Raw genomic sequence first — 11,959 nt, 5'->3', positions numbered from 1 at the left:
TAAACATTCATATTTTATATCAGCACAGCTGATGAAAAGTCAATCAAATGTACTATGTGCTCAAATAATATCTCAGTCCTGCGATTAGGCGACGTATTACACGTACATTACTTTTCCTATTTTAATACTGAACATAGATATTTCATAATCTAAATATATGCTAAAATACACAACAACTGTAAAAAAAATAGCTGACATCTAAGGTGTACCATACAATTTTGAATCAGCAAGAAACAAAGGTACATCAGGTCAAACGTATACTTTAGTTACATAAATATGGTGCTTTTTTGCTTATTATTAATTTTCTCGTATATTTTGTTCATCTACATCCGGCAGATGTCATTAGTATTCATTAGTAGTGGAAGTTTGGACATTCAAGGTCAATAGGTTATTTTTTTACAAACGCAGAAAAGTATATAAAGCTGGGTATAGTTCTCCCCAACGCAGAGGACATTCTTAAGGACTCACATCAAGGTTTGTCTTATAAAATCTAGTTCATTTTAACTATGTACATATAACTTCCAATAGACGAAACAAAACCTTCAATTTGCTAAAAGAAACTTTTGGTATTACGTATTATCTAAAAAGGATTCATTTCTCAGATTTTTTTAACCTGAAGATGTACAAGCTACTGTGCTTTTCCGTGCTTTTGGCTGCTGCCATGGGAGACGGCTACTATGGCGGTGGATACGGCGGGGGACTTTTCGGCGGTAAAGGTTTCTACGGAGGCGGCCTTTTGGGTGGATATGGCGGTTATGGTGGATTATATGGCGGATACGGAGGATTTGGTAGAGGATATGGAAAAGGATTCGGTGGGCTGTTTGGTGGATACGGAGGATATGGTGGATATGGTGGATACGGAGGATATGGTGGATATGGAGGATATGGTGGATACGGAGGATATGGTTTATACGGACGTGGATACGGTGGTCTGTTTGGAGGATACGGAAAAGGATACGGGCCAGTCGTAACTGTTATTTCTGGCGGGAAAGGATTTGGTGGATTTGGAAAACGCAAAGTATGATATTTTTTCCTTCAAAATATACTCTGTTGTTTATTTTATTTTAGATATGTTTTGTCATGAAAGTTTATGATAAGTTTACTATCATAATATAGATACTATAATTATGTTAACAAGTATCATGGTACACGGCTACATTAAATGAATTTTGGTTAGATTTTAATTTTTGTTTAATTTTCATATCGAAAATTAAACAAATACTTAGATTAATTACTTTTATAAAATATTAATACACATTAATGAACAGCATAATTTATAGTAAAAAGACGTTTTGATAATTGTTAGGTGCGTGAGCTTAAGGTAACATAGGTGTTTTTAGGTCGGTTGATAGATTTCTTCAAACTGTGAATTATTTTTACTTAAAAGCATGACCAGAATAGAAATTTTAAATTACTTATATGTAATCATTTTTGTTTTTGTTTAATTTATACAAGATATCTTCTTGAGTATTGACACAATAATAACACTTAACATTCATTGATCTCACTTTACGCTGTTTACAGTCGGTGCATTACATTTTTTGGATGCAATCCCGTCTCAGAATATTATCTATATATTGGATTACTGAATTATCATAATAAGATACCGCTTAAGCGAAGTAATCTGTATAATATCATGCAGAAACTAGGTTTAGGATTTTCTATTGCGACAGGTAACTGTTATATATTTTTTAGAAATACGTACTTCCCGTAAAACACGGGTTTAGACGAAATAATGTAAAGGTCGCTATGCCTTGTTTTAATTTTATTTATTTCTACATTTAACAGCGAAAAATATGTATCTATTCTTTTTACAGGGCTATTACTGATTTCCAAGACCGTTGTATGCTGATTGATTTTGTACAAATTGGTGTTCAAGGATTTTGATAATAAAGTTTGATACAATTGTCCAGTATATTGTTTTGTGTTAGAAATATACGTAATAATTATAGTGTAGTCATTAATGAGAGTTGAGTGCTCTGTCTTACGTTTTCCATGGTGTAAACTTTTTAAATTGTAACGGTTGATGGAGTTACCTTCCTTTCCTTGTTCACATACAAAAGTTAATCATTGTAAATAGCTTAATTTAAAATAGGGATAATGATATTATAATAAAGTGTTTTACAAATATGTATCAAATACTGTACAGCCACGTAATCCTTACCTTCTAAATATATACCGTAAACGTATTATATTTGGCGTGTACGATATTTGGCGGAAAGTAGTTTCTGAGCACGTTAGCGTGGATTTGATTTAGCGTATTTCTGATTGTTCCTATATATTTACATTCGTGCATGGCATTTAGCGATGCACTTGATTAAGCAGAAGATGCATTCCACCAAAAAAGCTAATAAAATTAACAGCCTAATGTAATACGTTTACAGTATAGGAAACAATACTAGTATGATAAAAAAAATCCTTTACGAATCTTTAAATATTATATCCAATGTTTTGTAAATTTATTTGATATGTAGTGATTACTCTAATTATGTTTAATATGAAATATCGAATTTCTTCTGTCCAACGAATCGGATTACGTCTATCTTGATGATTAACGGATCCTACCCTGAAGCAAACTTTCGCAAAACATGTATGATCATAGTTTCCTATATGATATAAAACATCCTTATAACGACTGTATAATAACCATTTTTTACGAAGAGCAGACACAGTATGTTATCTCAGTCATGGCGCCAATTCAAGCAGTACTGTTTTGCACGTGATAAGATTCGCACGTACCAACCGAAAAAAGTATTTAACACCAGCTCTCAGACTGCAGATGCAGTAGTCGTCTGCTCGCTGCTTACCACAACATGGTGCTTTCAGAGCCCATACGAATTGTAATTATCCTTTTTTTTTTAATCCATTTAGGTTGGGTAAAGTGTGATTCCATTTCATATCCAATGTAATGTGGAATCATTTAAATTCAAGGGGCCAATTTTCGTGGATTGTGGGGTTTTTGCTTATTCGTGGGGACGTAATTTCGTGGACAAGTTGGTTTTCAGTTTCAATAGGAAAGATAATTCTTTCTAAATTTGTTTTCGTCGAGGATGTAAATTCGTGGGGGAGGGCTACCATCAAATACCACGAAAATTGAGCCACCATGAATTCTACTGATTCCACAGTATTTGAGTCACAAATCAACCCGTTTAATATTTTTTCATTGGGTAAAAATTCGTTAGGTAAAATGCAAGTAGGCAATTCCTAATATTTTTTGTATTCCGAATTGTCCCATAACATTTATAATAAAGTGTGTTGTTTGACCATAACAAATTTACTGGAAACTTATTTTCTTCATGTGGTAGTTTTAGGAGTAAGAGACGAACAAATTTTCTAGAAAATAATATAAAATTACTATTAAAACTGGATTCAAAATAGAACAGCTATTTTCTGTACTAAAATATCCAGACTACCATGTTATTTGTTTGCGATTATTAGGATAACCTTCGCAAAATCTGTCAACATACAAGTGATTTCGTACGTAGGTGCCTAGAATCTTGTAATAAGAACTAATAGGACAAGTGTAAAACATAGCAAGATCAAAATTTCACTCGTTGTATTCTATTGATGTTAACAAGAAATCATATTGACGCAAGCGTCAAATGGGCCGCACAAAAATATAATTGTTGTATGAATCATTGGTTGTTTACATAAAACACACATCAAAGAAGAAAATAAGAGTTGGTTGTACTAATTTTTACGGTAAATTTTAATATACTTTCAGCAACTTGTTTTGAAGTTTAACATTTTACTATAATTATCAAAAAGAATCGAGTTCGTTACTGTAAGCATTTCTAACGGTAATTGTATGATCATTGCCATAGTATGAAGTAATGGAGAACACATTGATTTGTACATTACTCTAATACAAAGTTCAACTCATCATTTTTCTCTTGGAGATTATGTATTTCAAACCATTTTGTTGTTGCATATATTGTATTGAATGAAAACTTAATGCATTAGTTTATATGATTTCAAGGGACCACATGATTAAATAGAAATGGATAAGTTCAAATCTTCCAGTCAGTTCAAATTTTCATTTCTGTCATAATTTTGTGTAAATGATTGATATGGATGTCATTTCATGATATTTTTCTACCACATTTTACATGGAAATATAATTAATAAAAACACAAAATCATTTTATTTGATACGGTACATAGAAATTTAATCAATCATTTATATAAAAATCAATGACATTCAGGTCTTTAGTATTTCAGGTCTTTAGTGTGTCCAGCATACTGATCCCGATGCATTGTTTTGAAAAGAATGACGAACTCCGAAATTTTCCGAATAGATTATAGTCTCGATTAAAACGCGTCAAATACAACAATCTTCTAAATATGACCAACTTTTCATTTACGACTAAAACTAAAAATATGTGATATTTTTTAAAAGGCATAAAACATATTTCTACATGCAAATTTACTTTTAATTAAAAAAATAAGCATAAAATTAAATTTATTCAAAAAGAACTATCCTGCAGAAACGCAGTAACAATATTTAAATGTATATCAAATAACGGACCGCCTTCCGACGGCCCGTAATAAATGCGGCTTCACACAGATGTATCTGTATTAAAATGAAAACCTGTCATCTTATTATGTGGAAAAGGGCGTCACTGATACTCAACAACATGCAGCTACTAGAATATTTATACTGAGACACTTTTCCAGAATGATGTCAGGATTTTCAGTTTATTCTGTCATTTTCTATTATTTCAAATATTGGACTGTGAACCATCCATGACTTTTGTTAGATGCCGTTTACTGTTTTAGATGAGATGCACATAGGCCAGGTCAACCCTCTTTAGCAAACCAGATTCATAGGTGTATATCTGGTGTCTATGCAACTGATAAAATGCAATATTGTCACAAAATATTAAGAAATATTAAATTTTTGATTTATGTTTTGATAAAACCTGTAGTATACTTTTTAATACAGTATAAACAATAATTCAAAAACGGTTATAAAAACAATATGGACAGAAGAGTAATATCAATTGCGTACTGCTGCTATAGTAGAACCTAAGTGGACCAAAGGGCGTCTCCACTAGATGACATTCCAGAATCGCTTATACATGTTAATGCGCCGTCATAATTTGGTGCTATGCAAGATGTCATCATGAATATGAATAACCTTACTTGTTTTGCAGAGAGAAATTACAATAAATTGTTACACCAAGAAACCTTCACCACATTCAACTTATCCCAGAAGCACATTGTGTTTGTCCCAGGATAATACCAATCGGTTATTGGCGGAAATGCTTGATGGAATTTTTTGTGAATAGTCTTAACCGTTCTTCCTTTTTTGTTGCAATTTTTATACGTACATGTATATGGGAGTTTGATAAATATCAGCCACCTCAACGGCAAGACAAAAGAATTTGTTTATTTCATATGATGAATACGTTGTATCATAACCTTGCGATAGGGCTGTATTTTATATTAAAAAAAACAACAACAAACAAACGTATGCCAATATTAACAAATGCTCTTTATCACAAATTGAATGATGTTTTAGTTTAATGCCTGTGTGACGTATTGCATGCGATTAAAAATAGTGTTCTATTTACTTTTTTTTTTATTGTAGCTTAACACAATAAATGCAAAATAAATAGAAGAGTGGGTATGCTTGTGAGTGCCTAAAATATAATTCTTATATAAGAAGTTAAGGAGGCGTTATGTGAAGGCACATTTTTATAACCACCTTCTGAGTCTCTATGAAGCCCCATTCCATTTTACACTATGTGAGTACGTGTCCGGGAAAGAAAGAGACCTTATAATACACAAAAAAGAAAAGTTAGCCGTATAAAGAGGCTCTAGCTGCTCTAAGTACTAAGATGGGGATTTAATGGTAACAAAAGACTCATACTTGAAGACAGCAAGAGAGTTTGGGAATAGCGATTCTAATAGCCCGTATAAAAAACAATGGCCATCAAAGACGACTACGAACAGGATAATAATTTTATGATTGAAGAAGACTTACCCCTGTTGAAAGATCAAGAAGAATAGGATCTCTTCAAAGACATCTTGTCAGATGAGGTGCATGATATCTATGATGATCAAGTGGACACTAGTCAAGAGAAAAGCGAGAGCGAATTAACCCCATTATAGAACATTGAAACAGCCCCGACTGAACTAAACAAATTTATCTCCCAACGAAAAAACCACGTCCATCAATGTATACTCGCATCAGAAAGAACACCATGATCACGAATGAACTGTCGCTTACATGAGGAATACTGAGAGAAGAGAGAATGAATCACAGATAAAAGCTTCAAAGATATAGGAGATGAACCAGCCACACCAACAACAAGACATCGCAGACACAGGAGATGAACCAGCCACACCAACAACAAGGCATAGGAGATGAACCATCCACACTAACAACAAGGCATAGGAGATGAACCACCCACACCAACAACAAGGCATAGGAGATGAACCACCCACACCAACAACAAGGCATAGGAGATGAACCACCCACACTAACAACAAGGCATAGGAGATGAACCACCCACACCAACAACAAGGCATAGGAGATGAACCACCCACACCAACAAGGCATCGCAAATAATTTCAACCGCTAGATCCAAAGTTGTAAGGTCAAATAAAATGTAAATACTTTGCCTTAAATCCGGTAAAAATAAGGTTGTGAAGATTTGTGAATTGATGTTATACTAGTTTGTCATTGTAGTCCTTTGTATATTCATTGTCTGTTTGATGTATGTCACATACAATTCTTAAGAATATGAATGCTGATGTTGTTGAAGTCAGTGCAAACTATATTTGATCTTACTATGTTATTGTATACCTGATGTTGCATTTTTTAAAATAAATAAGTTTCATGGTGACATTTATAGTGTACGAGGGTTGTCCCAAAATAGCGTAGACAAGTGGCGTTATTCAGTTAATCGAAGACAAAGGAAGATGAAATTTGTGCCACAAAGGGTTTAAGAAATTAGCATTCAAATAATGTTTTAAAATCAAATATTGTTTGAGATTAAATTAGTGAAATGAAAGCATGTTAGATCAGAAATTCGACATGCGGAGCAATGTCAAAAACAGAATGTTAAAATCAACATAATGAAATGAAAATTGCGAGGAAAAGTACTTTTTGAATGAAAAAATTCAAATAAAACATACATTGATATTTGATAATAATTCTATTATTTACTCAGAAAATGTTTTGACTATAACAAAACTTTTACATATTTTATAGCGCGTTTTGTGAAAAGTTGAAAAGTTAACTCGTAATAAAATGACGATGTCAGCGGTTAAGGCGGCGCAGCAGTTACTTATACAATTTTGTAAAGACCATGAAATAAATCCTAAGCGGCTTTGGAAGTAAATGAAATTAACAAAATCGATAAGAAATGCGTTTTGTGAATAAGTAGTTAAACAACATTAAAAAATTTTGAACAAGTATGATGACAATAAGTGGAAAAAAGAAACTTCGAACGATATCAATGGACGTCAAAATGTTGAACGACCCATTTCGGCAAGACGGACGTTAGACAAGAAGTAATACAGGGCAAGTTTGGAGCCGACAGATGGTTTGTACTTAGAAAATATTAAAAAAAATACAAACAAAAACTAGAAATTTATGTTGAATGTGCACTCAGGGTACATATTCAAAGATAATATTTTTTCTAAGACATTTTCGGAAATAAAACGTAAATGTTATCGGAAAGGATGTGGAGGGTTTAGCAACAACGTAAAACTGAACATTTTCAACGTCGCACATTGCGCCGCCCGACAAAACTTGTTGTTACTAATTATTCATTTTCTCGAGAAATAAATAAAGTACAGATTTGAACTTTTCAGCATTGTTTGCCAAAGGGTCATTGAAGAAAACATAGAAGTCTAATGAAATTGCAGTGAACAGATTATAAATTATGTGTCCTCTCTACCTTATTTTGGGACAACCCTCGTATAAGACGGACAAAATGTGATGCCATATGGTTAAACACAAGTGTATACAACTTTGTTGCATACGTGCCATTTTACGTCAAGCTCCTTAGAAGCCAGGATATAATTAAGATACGAGAACAACCCTGACAAAATAGAGGTAAATTATATCCTCACAAAATGAAGAAAGAATTAACTCCCCAGGAAAGCATTATAATATTTACAACTTTGTTGTTTTCAGAAAAAAAACCCAGTTTTCTGCTTTCCAAATACACCAATGTGCCAAAAGTATGTCATTTTGTTATCTTCTTACAATAATTATATTCAAACGTATAGCTAGCCACTAGCTCTATAAATCAGAGATAACATACCCCCCCCCCCCCCCTTCCCCCCTCCCATAAAAAGAAAAAGAAAAAACTGGAAAATGTTCATCACAAATCTTAATAATTATTAACCGGAAAAGACATGGTTTTTTGGTACATTTGTATTTTGTCATCAATCTTTTCCTTGAATTGTGTACATGCTTCCGTAATTTTTTTTTACTTTTTCTAGTAAAGTAAAAAATGTCTGTAAAAGTCAAGGTCTGCCATTGCTTTTTAGGTGATAAGCAAAATTATATAAAAGGCTTCTTCTTATCTTATTCTGCACAGAGAAAACTTGCAAAGAAGCTATCCAACCCTCAAAGGTTTGCACATTTTATATATTTTTTAAAACTTATTGTTGGGTCTTCTGTCTATGTTATAGTTACATCTTCCTGGTAAATCATTTATGTTGTTATTGTTTATTGTAAATACTTGTATTTGGAGTTAAGCAATCACCTGATGAAAAATAAAATAATCATAAAACAGCGCTTCTTTTGAAGTATATAAAGATGTTAAAGGTGGCTGAACACACTAAAATGTTATATGATGATCTGAAATGTTTTTGAAATAGGTTTTGAAATATAATGTCCTAGTTAAAAACCGTAATTAAAAAATATATAGACTATTTTACATGATTATTTTTTGCAGTCTTTTGATTGTGAAATTATATCACTTAACATATATATTTATGGAATAATATACATATATTGTTATGTCTAGCCACCTTAACTTAAGGATGTTGGATCCTGCTCTCAAAAGTCTAAGTTTTTATTTCTAGAGTATTTTTAGAAATTCTGCACTCGCAGCTTAACCAAAATTCAAAGCGAAATTGGGGGTCTATATGCTTCTGCTACAGTGCATTTAACATGACCTTTCTGAACTGATAGTACAAATTACAAATAAATCTCTTCTTTCTTTTTCGTTTTATTGAAATGGAACATGGCATCAAACTCATGTACATATTTTTTCTATTTGAAATGAATAAAGTTAAATTTATTATAATAAAAACTTTTACCTAATTTATATTTTGACCTTAAAAACGCTGTGTTCAGTCTTTAAAAATACAACATGCAAATAAAATATTAAAATTCAGATAATAAAAAAGTTTAGGTCTACTATAATGTATATTTTTAAATATGGCATGAAATGTGCCAATTTTAGGCAACAGTTGTTGAAATTGATGTTTTATAGAACTTAATGAAATATTAACTAAATATGCCAATATATATCGATCTAAATGTTCAAAAAATGTTTAAATAGTTTGTTTGGAACAAAATGAAGATATCTTAACGCACAAACTATCTGGAAGTTTCGTTTTTACTGAAATTAGGAAGCCTAAGTTACCGTACTGTAAAACGATTGAGTTATGAAAATGTTCATTTTGTTCTTGAAAACCTTCGGCCATAAAATATAATCCCTTACTAAACTCTATTTTAAAATACGTAAATTTCCCTTAACTATTTTATTCAATATAGTTTATTTGGTATTGTAAGAAATCATACTTGTAGAATTAATATCTGGTGCAGAATTTTCGAATTCAGAATAGAGGTGATCCAAAATGGCTACCTAAAACACAGAACAAACATCACAAGGGAACGGATTCTACATGTATATTGTTATAACATTTTGCTATTTAAATTGAGAAAAGAAAATCAATCTCGACAATAAGAAATTAACTTAATTGTTCAGTGTTACGTTGCCTTAAACCCCAAACTTAATATCAGTTATTCCTAGGTACCTGAAAGAAATCAAGCATTGTACACTTAAAAATGAAATTACATAGATGTATTAAATGTGTTGTCAAAATATCCCATTTTAAACAAATTTTATAGAAAAGTCTATGCAGCAGAATATAGTGAAAAATATAACAAAAAGGAAACAATAGAACCCAAGACAAAACGGTAAACAACAGATTAAGCTATTTGTGTTTCTAATGAAAGTCTTGATTTTGGAAGCTTATTTATAAAAGTATTATACTTTTGTCTCCATAAAAATTATTTATTTCAATGTCGTGTTCTAGAAATCCGCTTCGATATACATGTACGCCAGTACTGAAAAATTCAATATTCTCTATGATTATATAATGATCATAAATTTGGTTTAGCATTTAAATTTAGATGAATGTACCGTTTGTCTATTTAAAGATGAATAAGCTCTTCTGCCTCTCCGTGTTACTGGCTGTCGCCCTGGGCGATGATTACTATGGCGCAGGATATGGCGGAGGATTTGGTATTGGACCTCTTGGAGGAAAGGGTTTCTATGGAGGCGGTCTATTTGGTGGATACGGTGGTGGATATGGAGGATATCTAGGTGGATACGGCGGCTATGGTGGATTATATGGCGGATATGGAAAAGGGTTTGGTGGCCTGTACAGTGGCTTCGGAGGATATGGGGGATACGGAGGATATGGTGGATACGGTGGATTATATAGCGGTTATGGAGGATATGGAGGTGGATACGGTGGGTTGTATGGTGGATTCGGTGGAGTTAATGGCGGATACGGACTTGGATATGGCGGATCTGTAACGGTGATCTCTGGTGGAAAGGGACTAGGTGGAATAGGCAAAAAATCAGTAAGCTTATTTCTTTTTGTCGCTCTTTTAAAACTTATAAGAAATGAATATTTATCTTTAAATCTTACCGAATTCGTTTATAAGATATCGAATATGGTAAATAAAATTAAGATGAAATAATATAATTATACAGTTATTTTTATCCCGACGTTTACAGGGTTATTATTGAAATGGACATTCCAGACGCCTCATCAGATGAAAGCCTAAGGCACGGATGTACTATATGCATACCTTTTATTTCATTACTCATAAAGTCATACGGTATTTATAATTATTCAATAAAAAGAATATTGATGTGTATGGTAGTTTGTTGTTTTGTTATTGAGTGGTTTTCGTCATCAGATTATATTCAAAAAGTTTTAAGGTGGCTCTATACACTATTTTTGATGACACAGTACGCAACAAAGTAAATCTGGAAGCATGCAATTCCGGTACTGGCTAATTTAAACTGAGGCGAATTGTATGGGGACCGTTTTTTAATTTTATATGACACCTTCACGTGTTGTCGTATTATTTATCGAAATAAACAATAAAATCAAGCATATTTTTTAAATAGTTTCTTTCCCATCAAAGACGTCTTACAGCGTAACGCAGTGGGTAAGTGGGCTCACTACAAACCTGTAGATCATGAGTTCAAATCCCGTTGAGAACAATAAAACTTTTAATTTTCCCAAATTTTTTAAAGCGTATTTTTTGGTGTGAAAAGAAAATTCTTAACCGGTGAAAGTATTTCAATTATAATATACTTTAATCCACATTAATATCGACAGATGTTCCCTACCACCTTAAGGGGATTGGAGGGTGGCTTTGAATTCCTCTCAGGTTCGGATACATAAATCCTATTAGTAAATATTTCCATTTATTTATTTGACTTATGCATTAAAGCAAATATATTCACTTGTATAGGCCTATAGTGAAATATGTATGTATTTATCATTCCAACATGATATTTAGGAAATTGTCTTCCACCCACAAATGAAAAGTCCCCAAGGTGTCTGGGCCTCGGGACTTAAGAACGATAACTCTTATCTAAGGAACTTTCATACCAAATAAAATTTAAAATATTTTTGGTGTTATATGCAATATTTTCATTCAATTTTTTTATGTCACATTT

General features: G+C 32.4%; 1 protein-coding gene across 1 annotated transcript; it reads left to right on the top strand.

Annotated features, from left to right (window-relative positions):
* Positions 1–327: 327 nt before the first annotated feature.
* LOC105319425 (uncharacterized) lies at positions 328–11,143 on the top strand. Its single transcript, XM_066088302.1, has 4 exons — positions 328–474; positions 603–1,018; positions 10,417–10,845; positions 11,003–11,143. Exons 2-4 carry the CDS (start codon positions 620–622, stop codon positions 11,012–11,014), a joined length of 840 nt encoding a protein of 279 aa, XP_065944374.1. The 5' UTR covers positions 328–474; positions 603–619; the 3' UTR covers positions 11,015–11,143.
* The last annotated feature ends 816 nt before the right edge of the window (positions 11,144–11,959 follow it).

Source organism: Magallana gigas, chromosome 6, assembly GCF_963853765.1.
Source record: "Magallana gigas chromosome 6, xbMagGiga1.1, whole genome shotgun sequence".
Taxonomy (NCBI): domain Eukaryota; kingdom Metazoa; phylum Mollusca; class Bivalvia; order Ostreida; family Ostreidae; genus Magallana; species Magallana gigas.
The sequence above is the reverse complement of the archived record's forward strand: the minus strand, read 5'-3'. Positions and strand labels throughout refer to the sequence as shown.

What these genes read in the sequence shown, in the direction of transcription:
- LOC105319425 (XM_066088302.1), top strand. Translation starts at nt 620, where the DNA reads ATGTACAAGCTACTGTGCTTTTCCGTGCTTTTGGCTGCTGCCATGGGA. An exon ending in GTGGATTTGGAAAACGCAAA is followed by an intron (nt 1,019 to 10,416) that starts GTATGATATTTT and finishes GTCTATTTAAAG; the next exon opens with ATGAATAAGCTCTTCTGCCT.